The sequence below is a fragment of the Carettochelys insculpta genome, chromosome 12, assembly GCF_033958435.1.
Source record: "Carettochelys insculpta isolate YL-2023 chromosome 12, ASM3395843v1, whole genome shotgun sequence".
NCBI classification, from domain to species: domain Eukaryota; kingdom Metazoa; phylum Chordata; order Testudines; family Carettochelyidae; genus Carettochelys; species Carettochelys insculpta.
Window position 1 is genome coordinate 27,161,078 of NC_134148.1, and position 21,800 is coordinate 27,182,877.

Consider the following 21,800-nt stretch of genomic DNA (forward strand, 5'->3'; position numbering starts at 1 on the left):
GGATGAGCGTGAGACCCGGAAGCTGATTGTGCTGCACCCCACACTTACAAAATTTTATGCCCTTGAATTGGTCCCCCACAATTTGTGCACCCCCAGTCTAAAGCACATCTAAGGCTGCCCATCTCTATGTCCTGGTGTAGGGGAGATGTTGGAGGGGATGATGGTAATAGAAGGGAAAAAAGAACACAAACACAGTAAACTGATAAAATGTAAAAATGACTTTCTAGATTAAGAACAAATATCTTGATCTCTTAACGAAGATTTGGTAGATAAACTGTGTAAACTGGTGGATAAACTGGGTGATACCATGCTTGTGGTATCAGGCTTGTGGTAATACCATGGCACGAATAAATACTTCACACGCATCTGGTAGAGCCATAATGTGATTAAAGATTATAGCTCTCTAGAAAGTGAAATTCACTCCAGCCAGTGTTCAGTAAAATAATATTATTTCATAGGCAGTGTCTACACGTGTCCCAAACTTCGAAATGGCCACGCAAATGGCCATTTCGAAGTTTACTAATGAAGCTCTGAAATGCATATTCAGCGCTTCATTAGCATGCGGGCGGCCGCGGCACTTCGAAATTGACGTGCCTCGTCCAGACGGGGCTCCTTTTCGAAAGGACCCCGCCTACTTCGAAGTCCCCTTACATGGGAATAAGGGGACTTTGAAGTAGGCGGGGTCCTTTTGAAAAGGAGCCCCGTCTGGACGAGCCGCGCGGCGGCGAGGCGCGTCAATTTCGAAGTGCTGCGGCCGCCCTCATGCTAATGAAGCGCTGAATATGCATTTCAGCGCTTCATTAGTAAACTTCAAAATGGCCATTTGCGTGGCCATTTCGAAGTTTGGGACACGTGTAGACGTAGCCACACTCATATATGATTTAAGTTAAATAGTATTTTGAATAAGAAATGAAAATGACACCTTCCTACTTTTCTAAGGTAGTGTGTCGCTCCTGCAATTGGACATACATGTCCAGTCTTCCAGAACAAGACAAGCAAAATATCACCTGACATAATATGAAAAAAGTACAACTGCACTAAACTGTACAGAGTTGTGCTAGTTACAGAAATTTATATTGTAATACACATAGCACTGAACAACTCAAATTTATACTTTAACAAATTTAAAATAACTATTTTTCAGTTTCTTCAAATTCTGCCTTTGAAGTATGCATACCACATTTATATTTTAATGGATTTGTGACCAAAACCACAAAACTTTAATAATTACTTTAATTAAAATATATTGCATACATACATTTTCTAAATATTGAAATAGAAATTATTAACCACTTTTTAAACTAAAATCCAGTGGATACCTCTGAGGCTTGCAAATTTTGGCACAGACACTTCATCTGACAGGATTGGCAACAGCCTACCTGAGGGATGTGGAAAGATGAGGTGCAGGAACTACAAAGATCACATCCTTTTTAATTAAGCCTGTGAAAAGGGGAATGCGAAAAATGGTATGCTCAGTATCAATTTCTGAGGGGAAGCCATTTCTGACACATCCCGTGTTCATTGTACTCTAGTGCAGCTGCACTCCACATGAGATGCCTCAATGCAACTGTGATGGACAGGAAGACAAGGGGTAATTGTATACTGCCTACATACCATTCCTCACATAAATTTGATTAGATAAAATGTATTTTACAGCATAACCAACTGGAAAATGTATAGCAATAAGAATATAGAATAAATTGTTTGGAAGAAGCTATCTTAAATCAAGATCATACCACAATAGTCTGGCACAGATGTATCAGGTATAAATAATCTGGATCCTTTTGCCATCTGCTGGAGTTTTTCTGTAAGTACAACAGCAATCTTAAATTACTTGATGCCATGTATCATCTCTCATGGCTTGTCAGGCTTTGTGAAAGCATGTGCCTATCAGAGGAAAATAATATGTCACCACCCCATGTGCAGGTTTATAATTAGGACAAAACTAAGACAGAATAAGAATGGACTGTTCCACTGAACAGAAGACTCTGAAAGAGGCAGAGGCAATTCAGTGTGATAGAATAAAGCAGGAAAGAACACAAGGAGAAGAAACAGCATAGCCACCACTGGCCAGAAGTAACTCCAGACAGATGATGAAAATGCATTTGGTTTACTCACCTAAGAGAATGCAGCTAGAAAAATCATCACCACTCTGTTTCTCCTGCTCTGTGGTGCAGCTGGAAGGTGCATGGATCCCTGGCTTCACTCAGAGTAGCAGTAGGGCTGTAAATACAGCTTTTTAACAGCAATATGCCTAAAGTGACCATCTGTCCCATTTTGAGCAGGACAGCCCCATATTTTGGGTGTCATTTTGGCATCCGGATTTATTTTGCCAAAGGGGGCTAATTGCCCTGTATTCCACTTTTTTAGTAGCTCTTACCTGACTTCCCCTGCCTGGGGGGAGCAGTGAACTGGTCCCACATGGCGTATGGCTGCTGCCTGACTTTTCCGAGCTGTGGGGAGTTGGGAGCTTCACTGGCAGGGCAGCAGCTGAGTTCCCAGTGCCCCAAGAAATGGGGCAGCCGTGAGCAGCAGCTGCCTCCCCACCCCCAACCCCCTCCAGCAAGGTGGCAGCCTCCACAGGGCAGCCACCACTTGACTCCCAGGTAGGTTGACCATCCATCCTGTTTTGGACAGTGTGGTGTCATTCTCCTATGTCCCATAATTGGCCAGGGGAGATATTGATCACCCTAAGTATGCCCCCAAAGATCCTGAGGGTAAGGATCCACCCTACCCCACTCCTTCTCACCATAACCAATCCAGTGGACCTGAAAAGGTACCAACAGTAGCAGTGGTAAGCCTCTTCCATTCCTAGGTCGTGGAGCATAGGCTATTGACAAACAATACTGTGCCCTTATTTGTGGGAGTCTAGAGACAGATTTAGAGGGGAAAGGAAAGACAGTTGCCGTGAAGAAATAGGACAAACCATGGAGAGAAAGAAGGAAGACGTAAATTAGAGAACTATGAGGATATGCAGGAGACCATCCTTCACTTGGTAGAGATGCTTTTTCAAATCAACAGGTGATCTCAGCATCACTGTGGGGAGGGGTTAGAATACTCCTTTTATCAGTTTTAAATGTGCTGCCTTTCAATATAATTGTCCAGTACCTAGCACTCTGTGTGCTTCACTTAACTTGCTGGAATCAAATAAGCAAGTGGTTTTCACTTTGGTTTCTAGTGCAGAGAGCTTCCTTGTAAATTTCATGTCCTGCAAGAACACTGCAAAAGGCCAGGTCAGAGTGTGGTTTTACCCACATTTTTGTCTGAAAAAAAAAATTGAAAAAATTTTCTCTACTGTTAAATAAGGCACATTGTTAAAACGGCCACATCTACATTAGAAGTTCTTTTGAAATATCACGCAGAACATCTACACACAAAAAGCATTCTTTTGAAATTAAATTGAAAGAACTCAGCGCTCCTTTTGAAAGCACTCGTCCATTCCTGTTTCAGGAAGAATACCTTCTTTCAAAAGCTTCTTTCAAGAGAAACAATGTGTAGATACCCCATAGGCCCTTTTTCCAAAATAGCAGTCCTCAGGGCACCTGATTATTTTGATCCCTGTCCTGTTCTTTTGAAAAAGCAGGGGCTGTGTGGATGCTCTTTTTCCAAAGAGCAGATTGCTCTTTTGATCTCTATTTTTGTGTGACTAGGTCTACACTTGCATTTCTCTTTCAAAAGAGGAATGCAAATAAGGGAAATAAAAATGCAAATGAGGCACTGAATTACATATCTCATGTTTCATTTGTATAATCTCTTTTCAGAAGAGATTCTCTCCAAAGAAAAAAGCAGTGTAGACAGGGCTCTTTCAGAAATAATCCTCATCTTCGAAAGACCCCTTCTGCCTATTTTGTTTCAGGAAGAAGTGTTCTGTGAAGATGGGGTTTATTTACAAAAGAGCCCCCATCTACACTGCTTTCTTTCTTTCAAAAGACTCTTTTCCGAAAAGAGATTATGCAAATGAAGCATAAAGTATGTAAATCAGTGCCTCATTTGCATTTTCAATTTCCCTCATTTGCATTCCTCTTCGGAAAGAGGAAGGCAAGCCTAGACTGGCCTGTGCGGACACACTTTTTGAAAAGACGTTTCCTTTCTTTCTGCGGGATAGAGCCTAACAGGGCTACCCCGCCCCCATGCCTGCCCTACACGTAGCCAGCGCAGCTGTGTAACCACCACAGCGGGACCATCCGCCTTGCACACTCACCACCCCCAGGGGTCTCCTGGCTCCAGGCCACTGAGCTGTTCGCCCCCTGCAGGAGCTCCGGGGTTCCCAGCCAGCTGCCAGCTTGCCTGGGACAATGCAACCCCCCTCCCCCCCGCCCGGCCTCCCGCCCGCGGGCGCCTGTGCAGCGGGGGGGTGAAAGGCTTTTGGCTCGCTCGGGCCGGCCAGGTCACAATAGACCCCGCGCCGCTGGCCCCGGCCGCAGGGCGCGCCCCGGGCGGGGAATGCCGCGAGGCCGCCGCAGTTGTCAGTCCCGTCAGCGCCGCTGGCCGAACAACGGGGGCTCCGGTTTCTGCCGCCGCGGCGGCAACCTCTGGGGCTCGCCCGCCCCCAGGCAGCCCGCCATGAGCGGGGCCGCGGCGGCCGCGGGGGGCAGGTCTCAGGGCGGCGCCGCGCTCGGGCGGGGACCGCGGGGCGGCCGGGCAGAGCCATTGGCCCCGGCCATGCGGAGCGCCCCGTGAGCCGCTGCGGCCGCCGCGGGGATGAGCGCCTCGGCCGCCACCGGCGTCTTCGTCCTGTCCCTCACCGCCATCCCCGCCACCTACCTCGCCAACTGCTTCGCCGCCAGCGGCAGGTGGGCCGGGCCGGGCCGGGCCGGACTGGACGCGGGGGGCCGGGGAGGGGCAGGTCCTGGGCCGGGGAGGGGCAGGTCCCGAGCTGGACACGGGGAGCCTGCAGGGGGTTGATCCCGGGCCGGGCACAGGGAGCTGGGGAGGGGCTGAGCCCGGGTTGGAGCCCGGGCCGGGGCGGACACAGGGAGCCGAGGTGGGGGTCGATCCCGGGCCGGGCACAGGGAGCCGAGGTGGGGGTCGATCCCGGGCTGGGCGCGCTCCCAGGGTACTCGCTGGCGGAGTATTTTTAGCAGGCGGACAAACGAGGACCTGCGGAGGTACAACAATAGCCGGCGGGCGGGAAGGGGCGGGCAGCCCCAGGGGCTCGGGCGGGGCAGGGACAGGGGCTGGGGGAGTCAGGCTGGGAGCAGGACAAGTGGCTTGGGCAGGACGGGGCTGCAGAAGCCGGGTTGAGCTGAGCGCTGGGTCCCGGGGCTGCCCGGGGCTGGGGCTGGGGCTGGAGCTGGAGCAAGAGGCTGCCCCTCGTTGCAGCAAAACAACCACGCCAAATCGGTGAGTTTAACCAGTGGCACGAAAGGGGAGAGCGCCGGTATCTCACCTGCGGCGGCGCCGCCTCGGGCTGCTGCTGTGCAAGCCGGCTGGGCAGAGCTCTTCGGTGGCTTTCCCTTGGAAACTGCAGCGCCCAACGCCAGCCCCCAGACGGTACCTGGGCCCTGCTACAGACATCCCTGAGGGGCTCCTGTCTCAGTCCTCTGGAAGTCACCGCCCCCCTCCCTCAGCTCCAGAGTCATCAGAGCTTACGGTCATCCTCAGGCTGCCCTGGACGTCAGTTAAAGGGTTTCCTGCTGGCCTCAGTGGGTGAAGAATCAGATGCTAATTCTTATTGAACTGGAGTAGTTTCAGTTTTTCTGCCTGCCACCATCCAAGGGAGAGTTTCCTCAACTGTGCTCATGAAAGGACCCTGAAGACTTCCCAGAGTTGTACAAAGTTCCACAAACGCTTGAGATAAACGTTTGACTTCAAAGGTAGAAAAGAAAAAAAATCTCAAGAGCCTGTCTCCCAAGACACTGCAGGATTAGAGAAGCACAGGGACCCAGTTAACATCAGACAAGGCAGTATACCCCACTGCCAAAAAGTTTTTCAAAAAGTTAGTGCTTGTAAATAGACTGTGTAGTTGGTTTGGGGTAGAAAGGTGGGGTTATGTCAGCAATTTTTTGTAAAATTGCGCAGATTTCTAAAAGTTTGGAAATGTTTGATTAATTGCCAATATTTCTTCCTGGTAGGCACACACCACCACACTTTTTATACAGCTGAAGTACTCAGACCTTCAAGCTTTACTCAATAGACAGATCAAATGCAAAATCCACAAAGGCTAACTAGCAGGATTAAGAGTGAGGGGTCAAGTCTGAAATGTAAAACTGAATTCTTAACTTCTTGTCAGTTTTTATATTATTTAAATGTAAAAATCTAATTTCTTTTCCTTGAGGAGAATAATGATGCTCGTAACCAGTACGTCTTCTGAAACCATATCGTGATGTTTCTAAAATTCTAAATACATTTTTGAAAAATCTTATGGTTTAGCTAATTCTTGCTATATTATTTTGTATATAAGCAGAGAGGGAATGGTTTGATCTCCAGAATCTGTCCCAAAGAGGATTTAGTGCAATTTGCTGCTCTAGGTTTTAAAAGAATTCCGTTGCTTTTTTTGCTCACCAGAAAACTGTTTTCCTTTTTTCTCTCTCTGTGCCTCAAAGATTTCCCACCAACACTTTACACACACCCCCGACATGGAATCTCCAGCCTTTATATTATGTCCTTCATCCTTATGGAAAAGGAGGTCCTCCCATGCAGAACCCATCAGTTCTATTTGCAAAGCATTCACCATGAGTCACACGTACCATGCCTCATTAGCGCCTGAGAATACTTCTGTCACATTTGCTTCCCCTTGGCACTCTAGGGCCTAGGAGAGTGACTCCAGAAATTGAACCCAGAGTTATTGTAGGGTACTGCACTAGTTCACCAGGCTGACCAATTTGTTTTTTTGGAATTATTAATTATTACTTATTATTATTTTGCAAACTTGTTCTTTCACAGATAGGTACTTTACTGTAGCAGTTCACTCAGTGTTCATAATACAGGTTGAACCTCTCTAGTCCAGCACCCTCAGGACCTGATTGGTGCCGAAGAAGAGAATTTGTCAAGGCACAGGAGATCAATAGTGTCTAGCAGCATTACCAACACTTCCACTACTTACTGGGCTCATAAAACACTTTGAGGGGTAAATTACAGCTAAATGGCAGCACAGAACACTGAAAGCCAAGACTGGTGGCTGTAAACAAACTTTCTGGGACCACGGGAAACTTGGCCATGCCCATCCTCTGGCTAACTAAAATTATGCCAGATTACGGATGTTGCCGGCCGAGAGAGTGCCAGACTAAAGAGGTTCAGCCTGTAGCCGTTTATGACCTCAAAATCTATGCATATAACTTTTATGGCCTATTTTTTCCAATGTCAGCATGGAAGCTGAATTTAGTCAGGCAATCTAGCTTTCTGGCGTAGTTATTTGTCAAGCTGTTTTAGTATTTTCTTTTTATAGATGATTATTAAGCAGGCATGGAAGTTCTTCAAAACAGTAACAATTTTCCAGTAATTCCTGATTTCATTAGTAATTGCATTTAATTTAAGGAAGAGTGTACACTGTTGCTTTTGAAAAGTGATTTTTTTTTGAGCTTAGCTGATAAGAAAAATTGAAGAATTGAAGGTGTCATGTGGGCGCATGTTTTTAATTCTGTTTTTTTAAAATAATTTCAGTTCCTGGGCAATTGTAGCAGTTGGATCCCTGATTCTGATTTTTGTTGCTCTAGTAGCTCGTACTCTGGTCAAAAGAAAAACTCCAAAAGACCCACTGTTTTATGGTATGTATTAGTATAATAAAATGTAATTAAGATTTGTTGTTTGGTTTGAAAGCTACGTCTCACATGGACATCGTTTATGGCTATTACCATTTATGTCTGTAGGGTAACATGCCTTTTGCCTGATTGCAACCTTTTCATAATTTAGGGCCCAATGCTGTAGGATAAGTGGGCCTCAACTTCCAGTGGAAGTTGAAGGAACTCCACAGGGGTTGAAATATGAAGGGAAAATGGGCTGCTTTGCGATTTGTGTCCATGCAGCTCCACGCCATTGGGTTCCACAGGATTGGCTGCCCCGAATGTACAGCTTGCCATAGAATCATAGAATACTAGGACTGGAAGGGACCTTGAGAGGTCATCGAATCCAGCCCCCTGCCCTCATGGTAGGACCAAGTACTGTCTAGACCATCCCTGATAGACATTTATCTAACTTGTTCTTAAATATCTCCAGAGATGGAAATTCCACAACCTCCCTAGGCAATTTATTCCAGGGTTTGACCACCCTGACAGTTAGGAACTTTTTCCTGATGCCTAATCTAAACCTTCCTTGCTGCAGTTTAAGCCCATTGCTCCTTGTCCTATCCTCAGAGGCCAAGAAGAACAAGTTTTCACTCTCCTCCTTATGACACCCTTTTAGATACCTGAAAACCGCTATCATGTTCCCCCCCGCCCCCCACACCTGCAATCTTCTTTTTTCCAAACTAAACAAGCCCAATTCTTTCAGCCTTTTTTCATAGGTCATGTTCTCCAGACCTTTGATCATTCTTGTTGCTCTTTTCTGGACCCTTTCCAGTTTCTCCACATCTTTCTTGAAATGCGGTGTCCAGAACTGGACACAATACTCCAACTGAGGCCTAACCAGCACAGCCATAATCTGATCATCTCTCTTCATTCTTACACAAGAAATATTCCACTAACAATATCTACTGGCCATTGTTAGGCTTCAGTGTTAACACCAAAGTGTGGTGAATGGTGTCTTTCTCACCTCTCAGTGCTACCATTTTAGGTTCCCCAGAGACTCAGGCAAAGATCTTGGCCTCAAAGCACTCTTTCCATAATTGAAGGTTATTGTCACAACCATAAGGCTGGGGAGATGTAATTGTTTCTTAAGTGAAAGCTTAGATTCTGGGGCAACGTTTGGAAATGCACAAGAAAAATTACGGGCTCATTTAGCTGCCGCAAACTCCACCCCTTGACTCCTTTGCACCTTGCAGGACAGAGCCCAGAGCCCACAGGCCATACATGCAGTGTTGAATGAATTCCTGTAAATGGTTAAATCCAGAGGTAAGGTGTATGTGTCTCTGTGGGGGACAGCCAGGTAAGCTAATGGGAGAAGAGAGGGATTTTTGAATTGAAGCAGTGACCTGCCAAGAGAAAGTGTCTTTCGTGTGTATGCTGGGCTGGAGTTGAAAGACCCAGACAAGCTGCTTAAACATTAAGCTTTTTCACTTTGTGGTGGTGGTGGCACTACCTTCCACGGTCAGGGAATCTGTGACATTGGGAAACCTTTTTTTTTATAATAGCAGCGCCTATGGAGGCAAGGTATTTTTAAAGGTTTTGCAGGCCCCCATTTTCTGCACTCAGAGGCTATGTCTACACTACACAGATCTTTCAAAAGAAGCCCTTCTGGAAGATCTCTTCCAAAGCAACTTTTTTGAAAGACTTCATCCACACACAAAAAAGTGGATCAAAAGAATGATCTGCTCTTTTGAAAGAGAGTATCCACACAGTTGCCGCTCCTTCTAAAGAATGGGCCAAGGATCAAAAAATTAGGTGCCACGAGGCCTGCTCTTTTGAAAGAAGGGCCCTGAGGAGCATCTGAACACATTTTCTTTTGAAAGAAGCTTTCAAAAGAAGGCATTCTTCCTGAAATGGGAGTGGAAGAGCGATTTTGAAAGGAGTGACATATTGGCTGTGTCTACACTAGCCCCAAACTTCGAAATGGCCATGCAAATGGCCATTTTGAAGTTTACTAATGAAGCGCTGAAATGCATATTCAGCGCCTCATTAGCATGCGGGCGGCCGCGGCACTTCGAAATTGACGCGGCTCGCCGCCGCGCGGCTCATTCAGACGGGGCTCCTTTTCGAAAGGACCCCGCCTACTTCGAAGTCCCCTTATTCCATAGGAATATTCCATAGGAATATTCCATAGGAATAAGGGGACTTCAAAGTAGGCAGGGTCCTTTCGAAAAGGAGCCCCGTCTGAATGAGCCGCGCGGCGGCGAGCCGCGTCAATTTCGAAGTGCCGCGGCCGCCCGCATGCTAATGAGGCGCTGAATATGCATTTCAGCGCTTCATTAGTAAACTTCAAAATGGCCATTTGCATGGCCATTTCGAAGTTTGGGGCTAGGTAGACATGGCCATTGTTTCAATTTACTTTGGAAAGAACACTTTTTGTTTATAGACACTCTGCAGGATATTTTGAAAAAGCCGCCCAACCCCCATCTTTGAAAAATCTTTCCAAAGAACTTGGTAGTATAGACACAGCCAGAGTCATTCAGCATCATGGGCAGCGGGAATAAGAGGCAAAAGGAGGCAATGCCTCCACTGAGTCTTAGCACTCAATTTCTCCCCTCTTCCTGTCCCTATTCTAACAGTTCCTGAGGCTCCCCCAGCAGGCTGTTGAAGCTTGCAAACTGGTGACTCTTCCCCCAAAGTGTCTCTGTTAATTTAAAAGTAAAAAGTCTTTCAGCTTGCCAGACCTATTAGCATAAGACCGAGCCTGTGAAAGACCCATTTTACTCAGGTCATGTGCTGACCCTATTTACTGACAAAACCAGATGTGCGTTACTATGTCTATAGAACCGTTGTTTAAAATTTGCTTTCAAATATTTCATTAGTTTGTGGCTGGAGATTATAAAATCACATCTCTAAAAAAAAATCTTTGCATAGATACTTAGATGCACAATCTGAGTATTCAACTTTATGCCTATATGCTTGAATCTTCAGCCATAGTTTTTTAATATAAATTCTTCGAAAGCAGGCAGAAATGGGAGACATTGGAAAGGGTGTGGGATAGCCGGGCGATCTGGGAGAAGCAGGGGTGGAGCATGTGTGTGGCTACAGGCTGGGGTGCTTGCCTTCCCAAGCAGCAGCTTCACCCTCTGCCCATGCTCAGCACCTTGCAGAATAGGTCTTCTACATGGTCATGGCTCATATTGGTAAAGCAAGTTCACCCGGCTCCACTACAGAGTGGGCAAGTCACATTTTCCTTCTGTTTTGTGCCAGCCCTCCCACTCCCATTTTTTCTCAGGTATATCTGGAATGTTCAGTTTACCCGCAAGAAGATTAGATGTTTGCAGCTGAGGCTGGCTATGTTCTATGATAGTTTCTGAGGGCTACCCAGTCCTCATCCTGTGATGCCAGTCACCCACTGAGGTCACTGGAAGCTGGGCATGTGGCTATACAGAGGTACATATCATTAAGTGTAGCTGTTTTGAAAGGTATACACTCTCTGGCAAAATATTGCTATCTTAAAATATTTAAAGTATGTACTGGTAGGTAGCAAGTTACACTGTCCATTAGATATGTGTCTGGATGTTTTGGTGGCAAAACTTAAATCTCCCCTCCCCAGTTAGATGCTAATTCCTTAACAGTTTAATATTTCAGACTATATATTGACAGCCTGGGATTTGAAAGCCTTTTAAAATAAAGTAATTTCTCCTTTTCTTTTTGTATTACTACAGTTTATGCTGTATTTGCTTTTACCAGTGTAGTGAATCTTATAATTGGACTTGAACAGGATGGAATTATTGATGGATTTATGACATACTACTTGAAAGAGGTAAACAATACTTTAGCTTATGAATTTAAATAAAAGCTTGAGGACAATGATTGGATAAAATCTTTCTTACAAAAAAGCCCATGGCAGAAAAAAGCCATAGAAGGTTAACATTATATAAAGTTCAGTGTAATTTATTTCATGTTTTGGACCTTGAAGATGATACTGTAATTTATTTGTTTTCATATCGGCTTTGAAATATATTACGACTGCAATTTGGCTCTTCTCCTAACAAAATAAGTAACAGTATTTATGTGTCCAAAACAATCTTCTTTGGTTTGGCTCTATTTTCATTAAAGTCACTGACAAAAATTTCATTGACTAAAACTCCAGCATTATTATGTCATGTAGATGCAATAATAGTGTTCATAGTGGATGTCTATGGCATTGAGTGTAATTGATGCATGCGTTTCTGCATAACTCAATAAAAATTCAGCAGTCATTAATGAAGAGTTAAAGTGAAGTATTACAAAATCTATAAGCTTCACCTAGAAGAAAAATGATGTTTGTGTTTTTGTTAATCCCTTTAGTAAAAGAAACCAAAGTGGAGTGAAAAACATGAGGATGCCAGATATCAAGTTAGCAGAATCTGTCTTCTGCTGAATCTCTACGGTGTCCACCAAAAATTGCACAAGAGCCCCATGAGCTTAAACATTGCTGTTGTTAATGTGCTCAGCAATAGTGATGGGTCTCTGGATCGTTAAATATATCATTGCTGAATTAAGTCAATCAGTCTTTAAATTTCATCACAGATATATGTGTCATTTTAAGATTTTTGAATTTTTATTTCAGAAACAAAATTTCCCATAATGTTGCAGGCCAGCGTTTCAGTAGCTTGCTCCCAAATAGTGAGGAGCACGGCAGAACCCCCTCCTAACCAGAGTGCACCCAGTTTCGCAATACAATAGTCTAAAGGGTGTGTCTGTTTGGAATTTATTTTGTGCTAGCTCTTAGATGATAGGGATGCCTGGAAACATGAGAGTTGGCAGCCAGGAAAAAATGGGTCCCTAGACTGAGTGAACACTTCTCACTTTACTCCAGCTTGTTGACCTGCTATTCTTAATACATGTTCAAGGTTCATTGAATCTCCTTTGCCATTGCACTGTTTTAAAATCCTTTTTCTTTAGGGGGAGCCTCATCTGAACACTGCACATGGCCACGTGATCTGCTATTGGGATGGCTCTGTGCATTATCTGATGTATCTCTTAATGGTGGCAGCTATTGCATGGGAGTAAGTCAGTCTGATGTTTATGTACGATTGGTTTAGCTTTGAACATCCCTGTAGAAGTTGCAAAGGAAATTCGTGTCCTGTAGCTATGCAATGTTTAAATTTTTGAGGGTTTTTTAAAATATTTTTTTGGTGCTGTGTAAATTCCTTGGGCGAAAATAAGCCCTACTGAAATTTCATGGCTCTGCAGAGTTAGATCACTCTTTTGGTGGCCTCTTGTTTCAGTTGCATAAGAGAGAGCAAATAAATCAACTTGTGTTCTCCTGCCTTTGCAGAATAATTCAAAATGCATGCAGTTAATTAGATTGGTTAGTGAATGTTTTGATGGTAGTGCTGGTTTTATTATTCTTGTTGAAAAAATTGAAGAAATAATTATTTAAATGCACACTGGAAGGGAAAATATTTCAAAATATCCTGTTTTGAAACAGGAACCTTTTGGGAACACAAAATGCAAAGCAATTTATTTTCTAGCCTATGCAACAGGTACCCAGTCATCTTTTGTGTGAGTAAACCTCCGACAAAACAGGCAATTAAACATATGATCCCATATTGCTTATATAATTATCTGGTTTATACACAAAAATGCAAAGTGTCCCCCCAACCCCGTAGGTTTGTTTCTACCACTCCCCTGTGTCCACCATTCACAACCGCATTAGGCCCAGATGGTCAAATGGTGCTAGAAGCTTAACTACCTTTGAGGCTCTCTCTTCTTCTCTCTGAGGCTATGGTTACACTACAGTGATCTGTCAACAGAAGTCACTGTCGGAAGAGATTTCCCGACAAAACTTCTGTTGACAGAGTGTGGCCACACACAAAAGCCAACTGGAAGATTGCTCCACTCTGTCGACAGAGTGCCTGGACTGCCCAGCCCCTCTCACAACAAAACAGGCACCTGGAAGCACAGCAGACAGGGCCGCCCATGGTTCTGGATGCCCTGTCTGTCAAGAGAAGACCCCCCCCCGGGTCCCTTAGAGCACCCACACAGCATTTTTGTCCACAGAATCTACTGACTTCAAAAGCCCCTTCTTCCTATTTGGTTTTGGAAAGAAGGGACTTTCAAAGACTGGGAGGTCCTTTCGAAAGGCCCCTGTCTACATGGGCAGCATGTGTTTCAAAAGCAGTACTTTCGAATTGTGCACGGCCACCATTATGCTACTGAGGCACTGCATATTCATGCTAGCACCTCATTAGCATCTGATGAAATCCCTCATTACCATGCCCCTTCCAAAAGGAGGGGGCTAGTGTAGACATGGCCACAGCTAATAGCACCTATTTTGAAATAAGCCACAGTGCATCCAATGGCTCTATTTTGAAGTGGGCTCTATGTGTGTAGACACTTTATTTCGAAAGAGCTAAGCACCATTTTGAAATGCATTTTGTGTGTAGCAGCAATATTTCAAAATAAACTCTTCTGGAATAATTTATTTTGGAATAATGCCACTGTGTAAACATACTTTAGAGACCCTTTTCTCTAGAGGTCTCTTAAGAGACCTTCTCTCTTACGATGCATCCAGCAGAAATCAGTATAACCTCTGAGAACAGTTTTTGATGGTAACATTCTTTTGATGGCTCATTAAACAAATTATTTCTGTTTCAGAGAAAGTTACAGAAACATTGGCCTGTACTGGTTGGGATCCATTGGCATGAGCATTATTGTCTTTCTGCCTGGAACTATTGTGGGTAAGGTGATAACTCTGATAACCAACTTTTCCATTTGAAGCATGAAAATGGTTTTGATTTCTCTTGCCTATATTGGCTTAATAAAAAAATCAGGCTACATAATCTCATAACCAAAATACAGTTAAGTTGCAACAGTTGTGAGGGTTCGATGTTCAGAACCCTCGCGAATGTTGATTTTCACAAATGGTGGGGGCTTGGAGCCCCAGGGAAGTGGTGGCTACCAGCACTCCTCCTCCCCACCCCCCCGCAAGCCTTGAGGAAGCTGCGGTAGCCGCCGGTGCTCCCAGCCCTGGAGCCTCAGGGAAGCCACAGCATCTCCAGTGCTCCCAACCATGGAGCCTCCGGGAAGCCATGGCAGCCTCCGGCGCTCCCAGCCGCAAAGCCCCGGGAAGCAGCAGCTGTCAGCGCTCCTGCCTGGGGCCCCAGGTAAGCAGCGGCTACTGGCACTCCTGCCCGGGGCCCTGGGAAGCGGCACGGGTGCTCCCCACCCTGGAGCCACTCACGAATAATTGAGTTCACAAACATTAAGTTCACGAATGTGGGGACCTTACAGTATACCGTATTGCTCTTTAATATAACATTGGAGGGACTTTAGGAATATGAACAGAACAGTTAACAAGGATGTTTTTTTACTTTGGGAAGTATGTGGATTTACTGTGCCATGCTGCCAAAAAAAAAAAAAAGTGTATTGTCTTATCTTGCCATTGGCAATAAGGCCCTGATCCAAAGCACACAAGTCAATAGAAAGATTCTCATTGACTTAATGGCCGTGTCGACACTAGCCTAAATGGCCATTTCCAAGATTACTCATGAGGTGTTGAAATACATATTCGGTGCCTCATTAGTATGCCGGTGGCCGCGGCTCTTCGAAATTACTGCTTTTTGCTGCCGCGCAGCTCATCCGCACCGGGGTCCTTTTCGAAAGGGCCCCTCAAACTTCAAAATCCCCTTAACCCTATCTGCTCATAGGAATAAAGGGATTTCGAAGTTGGAGGGCTCCTTTCAAAAAGGACTCCCTTCTGGACGAGACGTGCGGCAGTGAATAGCGGCAATTTTGAAGAGCCATAGCCGCCAGCATGCTAATGAGGCACTGAATATGTATTTCAACGCCTCATTAGTAATCTTTGAAATGGCCATTTCCATGGCCATCTTGAAGATTTGGGCTAGTGTAGACGTAGCCAACGTGTTTTAGTTTGGAACAGGAGAACATAATTGTGTCTGTTATTAGTATTTAAAAATTGTTTCATCAATAGATTAGCATACAAAAGCACTTGCTGGTTTAAAGTTAGGTAGCAGGGCAAAAGGGCCCCCAAAGGGCACTTTTATAGATGTGTTCTGGAATGTATTCACTGCTCAAAAGAAACTTTGATTTCCTGGAACTTTGGACGGACAAGTTCACAGCTGTTGGGCCTTGAGAAGCTGTTCTTAAATTATGTTTGAAGCTTACAAATATTGACTTGAAATGCTTTAAACTTTTTACATAAATTATTTCCCTCTTGCAAAAAACCTAAAATTAAGATTTTTTTAAAGACGACTGAGCGGAGAGGTAGGTTAGACACACTACTGTCCAAAATGAATGTTAATGTGTTTACAGCCACTGGCTGGCTTTGAAAATCTCAGCCCAGGTATTGATAGCTGGGATGGAGCACTTGCGGTTCAGCCCGATCAGTCAGTCCTCTCTCTCTCACTCACACTTACACATGGACATTTTAGATTTTTACTATGCTCCACATGCTCTTCACCTCTCAAGATTTCTGATTTTCAGGGAGTCCTCTCTGTCACAGATTTTGACATAGGCTACATCTACAGGAAAAACCACACATCTACATGCAAAATGCACATCTACCGGCAGCATTATACCTCTCCCCATTCAGGTATAACACCTCTCTTGACAGTGTTCTGTCGACAAAACAGCCGTGTAGATGCTCCAGGGCCCTTTTGTTGACAGACAGGGCTTCCAGTTTACCGGGCAGCACTGTTTGCAGAGCTTCTGGTCAGCTGGGCTGCTCTCTGTCAACAGAATGGATTGTGTAGACTCAATTTGTCTACAGAAGTTTTGTCAGGAAATCCCTTCCAACAGTGACTTCTGTTGACAGCGACTTCTCACGTAGACGTAGCCATACAGATTGATTTACAGCCGCTGGGGATCTGGCCCAGAATTTTTGTTTTTAGTGACCCTTCTCCCAACCATTGTCACTGTTCCACCTCAGAAACCAAGATGTAACAAACAGAATAACAACAGACTTAAAGGTGTCAGCTTTTTGTTTGTTTTGTGTTTTTGGGGTAAAGATGACTTTATCTAGAGCAGACTGTGTAACAACTTTTTGATTTCTGATACTTCTGAGAATATGTACAAAACAAGTCAGTGGCTGAGGCAGTTGGCTGTCACAAAGAAAATCTCATCTTTGCAACAACATAGTGTATTTAGTTGCTACTGGTTGAACCTCTCTAGTCTGGCACTCTCTGATCTGGCAACATCCATGGTCTGGCATGATTTAAGTTAGCCTGATGTCCACTTATCACGAGCGTGGCCGAGTTTCCCATGTTCCCGTAAAGTTTGTTCACAGCCACTAGTCCTGGCTGTCAGGGTTCTGTGCTCTTATTTAGCTCTAATTTACCCCTAAATGTCTTGTAAGAGCCCAGCAAGCAGTGGAAGTGTTGATAATGCTGATAGACAATATTGACCTCTGGTGGGCTGGCAAATTCTCTGGTTTGACAATGGTCGGGTCTCCCGGGTGCTGGACAGAGAGGTTCAACATATACTTGCTTGCATGTAGCTTTTCCATTTGCCAGTACAGGCTTTTCCCACCAGATTTGTATGCTGGGTGGCAAACATTTAAATAGCTTTTCACATCCAGTATTTTCATAGCTGTTTGATGTGGATGCTCCATGTGATATACTATAATTTTCTCCCTTCACAATTATACAACTTCTTCATGTTTCATGATTGTTTCTTTTAATAGGTAAATATGGAGCAAGATTGTGTCCTGCTTCTTTCTTAAATGTACCATACATTTGTCTTCCTATATGGGCTGGGCTCAGAATCTATAATCATCCTTCAGTGACTTACAATCTTCCTATAAAGGTACTCTTACTGTATTAAATGTAAACTACAGTACTAATAGTACTAAGAAACCCACAGAACTTGCTCATTACTCCTGCAGTCTTTGAGTGTAATTCTTGTGTTTGTACAGGTTGAACCTCTCTAATCCAGAACTCTCTTGTCCGGCAATGTCCGTAATCTGGCATGTTTTTAGTTAGCCAAATAAGCACTTATCGTGGATGTGGCCAAGCTTCCCATGATCCCGTAAAGTTTGTTTCCAGCAGCTAGTCCTGGATCTCGGTGTTCTATGCTATTATTTAGCTCTAATTGACCCCCTAAATGTCTTCTAAGAGCCCAGTAACCAGTGGAAGTTTTGGTAATGCTTCTAGACAATATTGACCTCCTGTGACTCAGCAAATTTTCTCATCCGGCACTGGTTAGGTCCCCAGGGTGCCAGATTATAGAGAGGTTCAACCTCAGTAGTATTTGATGGAGGATCATGCATCCATGGTGAAAACATGCCAGCTGCATTCTCCATAGAGTATTTTAGTTAGTTTTATTGTGGAGTGTGAAGGGAAGCAAGGCAATTAGGTGGTTAGAGTAAAGGACGAGGGATGAGGATATGTATATTCTGTGCCTGACTACCTTTTACTCAGGGCAGATTTGCACTGCAGTGCTTCTGTTGAGATGCAACCTCTCTGATGAAAGAGTTTCTCCTGTTGATATATTTTATCCACTTCAGCAAGAGGCTGTAGCTGTGTTAATAGGAGAGGCCCTCCTGCTGACAAAGTGCTGTCCACACCAGGGTTTAGATCAGTATAATTACGTCACTCAGGACTGTGGATTTTTTCCCCACATAATTATGTTAACATAACTTGGTAACGTAGACTTGGCCTGAGAGAGTGACCTTTACCATCCCTGTGTCTCAATTTCCCCATCTGTAAGATGGAAATAGTAATAGTTCCCCAGATTTGTAAAGCTGCTTAAGATACTTAGATAAAGGTGCTATATAATGGCAAGAAGGGTGTTACAGAGATTACTGTGAGATTGCCTATAATTGAACACCTGCTAGCTTTTTTAAAATGTTAGCATTGCCTGCTATTGGATTTTACAGCTGAGTTCTATTATCATGCTAGATTGTAAGGAAGTGATTTCACATTGCCATCCATAGCTCACTTTTACAATCATGTTTGTCTGCAAGGATGGTGGCTACTTAAAAACTCACTAGACCTTTTCCCTAGACAATAGTTGGGCAACAATAGGATGCATTGGGCAGCCACAATATGCAACATTTGTTTATGCAGTTTCACTCATGGTGGGGGTGGGGAAGGTTACTTGAAGAGTAGAACAAAGAATGACATGATGTTATCTGTGGCTAGAGGCAGCCAGGCTTACAGCCAGATCACATTCTAAACCCATTTTGAGCATCAACATACCACATATTAATAGCATTACCAAAGCACCCAGAGGCCCCAGACAGGTTCATTTTGTGATAGGCACTATAATAGGCGAGAGATACTACCCCAGGACATTTAGAAATCTAAAAGTCTCTCAATGTGCAGGTGACTTTGCAGGGCACAGCAGATGTAGCAGATACACTGGAAGATCTCTAAGACGCTTGAGAAAGACACATCGATAATGATTGTATTGCAGTAAAGAATTTTGGGGGTAGTGAGTGGGTACAACCAGCAGGGCCAAAGGCCTCACAGAACCACTTGGCAAGGTGGGGAGGGGCAGAGCCTTTGGTGGAAAGGGGGGGATTTGGACTAGGCAGATCTCATCGCTGTCTGGAGAACACTGCATCCTCCGTCCCTTCCCGGCAGCACTCAGTGCTGCCCAGAGTGCACCAGGCGTTGCTCCAGCTGTAATTTAAAGGGCCTTGGGCTCCAGCCTCCACCACCACAGAAATAGCAGTAGTGTTGGCTGGGAACTCTGGGCCCTTTTGTATCACTAGACCCTGGGCACTTGCCCCTTGAACTCCTCTCCCTGCCATTGGTGGGTCTGGGTACAACTCCTAAGTCAGAATCACATGAGGCCCTTCTGAATAGCTTTTGCTTTATAAATTAGGATTCATTTCCATGGAGGCCAGACAGGGGAAAGCTCAGTGAGGATTTGAGAGGATCTGAGTACTGCATAAACAGAACCCTCAGAAATCTCATGATGGGAATGAAAATGGGTTAGAGTCAGTCTGTCTGGGCCAAAGCGCAGCATGGTCATGTTGATAGTTGCTTCCAATACAACAACATGTCTTATTGAAGTGAATATGGTTATTGTGTAGGGGTGGGTAGTTTGACTTTGTTCTCCTAGCCCCAAGAACAGCACAGAAGCTGCTGCCTATAGCTAAAACATGGCAGCTTGTCTGGCTGCAGAACCATACACAAGCTTGTTACATCAAAACAAAAAGCAGTCAAGTAGCACTTTAAAGACTAGCTAAATAGTTTATTAGGTGAGGGTCTGTCCCACGAAAGCTCACCTAATAAACTATTTTGCTAGTCTTAAAAGTGCTACTTGACTGCTTTTTGTTTTGATAGTGTATAGACTAGCACGGCTTACTCTCTGTTACTATTCAAGCTTGTTACATTTATGAGACTGGTAATTACTGCTACTTTGTTAACCCCATTTTATGTGTCACCTTGATGTATATTTCAATCAAGCTTAACTTTTAAAAATTGTGTTTAAAAATTGTGTTTCAAAAAGGCAAATGCATAGAAAGCAGGTGTTCTGAACATGTTTTAAAATTTCAGGTTTTACTGAACAGTGCTTTTGTATGTAAAAATGGAAGCCTTTTAGTTTCTGTTCTCTGAAGGTCATAGTAAAGTCCTCAGTGTAATTCTAAATATAGAATCTTTTCATCCAGGCTTAGATTTTTTTTCATGAAATTGTTTTTCCTGTGGGAAAACAAAACTACACCTTCACAACTAACATATGATGTGTACAAAACAAGACTAGCTGAGTACCTAGCACGCATTCTAAAGTTTAGTAACTGTACAACTCTGAATATTTGAATATTTTAGGCAATTGTAAATGAAATCTAGTTTCAGAAAATAGTTGTGTGTTATTAATATTGATTTGTTTAGTTAACAATTAACCATACTAAATCTTACAAGGATTTGGCCCCTTTTCAGCAGATTGTTTAATTGTTTATGATCAACTTGAAAATCCAATCGTAATTTTTGAACTAGCATTGTTAAGAGACAATAATGAGGGATTTAGGAAACAAATGGCATGACAGTTCTTTAAAATGTATAAATATATACAAAGTACTAATATATACTAGTACTAGTATTAGAACATTCTATAGTGTTGCATAAGCCATTCATAGTTATAGACTTACAATAAACCACGTAAATACATACACTTGGATAACAGCCAATAGTCTGTGGTTTTCAAAGCACAGGTAGAGGCACAGGGAGTTGTGCTGGTATTTAGACTCAAATTGAACTGTAATATGGTACTTACAGGGCTTGGTGGACAGATCTGTAAATATAGCAGTATCTCAGGGAACAGTTGCAAGTAATTTAATGTCAGGAAAAGTTAATGAGAGGGAGAGGAAAGCATAAATTCAGCTTTGACCATGAGTGCTGGTGGGACTGGTTTTGTTGCATTCAACACATTGCATTTTGTTGACACTAGTTGGCTGTTCTGTGCACTTAGAGCCTGAACCTGTGAGGGGCCCCAAATGAGGATAGGGAAATGGGAGAACATTCTCACTCTGCCTGCAGACTTCCTTCCAACGTACAAAACAACACCATTAGCCAAGACCTGAGAGGAGTCAGCCAAAAGGAAGGCAGCAGTGGGTCAATTTTGACCTGACAGGAGCAGTTGTTGCATTTAATTCATGCCAGGTTATGACTTTGCTATATTAAAAAGAAGAAAGAGAGAAGCACAATAACTTAGTAGACAAAGTATTTTAGTCCAGCACTAAGCCTTTGCACAATGTGTTGCCTTTCAAATTGTTGGCCTGTCTTTTTACTTTATTTATTGCTTTACATTGCCTTTATGTACATAAGTATATACACTTGAGCTGTGTCTACACTTGCATTCCTCTTTCAAAAGAGGCACACAAATGAGGCACTGGTTTACATATCGGATACCTCATTTGCACATTCTCCTTTCAAAAGAGCTGCTTTCGAAAGACAAAAAGCTGTGTAGATGGGGCTCTTTGGAAAGTAAACCCCTTCTTCCTGAAACAAAATAGGAAGAAGGGTTCTTTCAAAGATGGGGTTTACTTTTGAAAGAGCCCCATCTACACTGCTTTTCTTCTTTTGAAAGAATATGCAAGTGAAGTGTCTGAGATGTAAGTCTGCACCTCATTTGCATTTTTGATTTCCCTCATGTGCATGCCTCTTTCAAAAGAGGAAAGCA

The 21,800-nt window shown here is 43.8% G+C and overlaps 1 protein-coding gene across 4 annotated transcripts in view; it reads left to right on the plus strand.

The window, feature by feature from the left end:
• The first annotated feature begins 4,344 nt into the window (after positions 1–4,344).
• The window catches only part of TM6SF1 (transmembrane 6 superfamily member 1), a 30,383-nt gene continuing 12,927 nt past the window's right edge, over positions 4,345–21,800 (plus strand). The window contains exons 1-7 of one of the 4 annotated variants that reach the window (XM_075006590.1): positions 4,345–4,793; positions 5,323–5,343; positions 7,603–7,706; positions 11,390–11,487; positions 12,612–12,715; positions 14,310–14,392; positions 17,356–17,477. In XM_075006590.1, the coding sequence (XP_074862691.1) occupies positions 4,702–4,793; positions 5,323–5,343; positions 7,603–7,706; positions 11,390–11,487; positions 12,612–12,715; positions 14,310–14,392; positions 17,356–17,477 (624 nt within the window). In that variant the 5' untranslated portion in view covers positions 4,345–4,701. The other 3 variants (XM_075006592.1, XM_075006591.1, XM_075006593.1) reach the window with 3 other exon arrangements.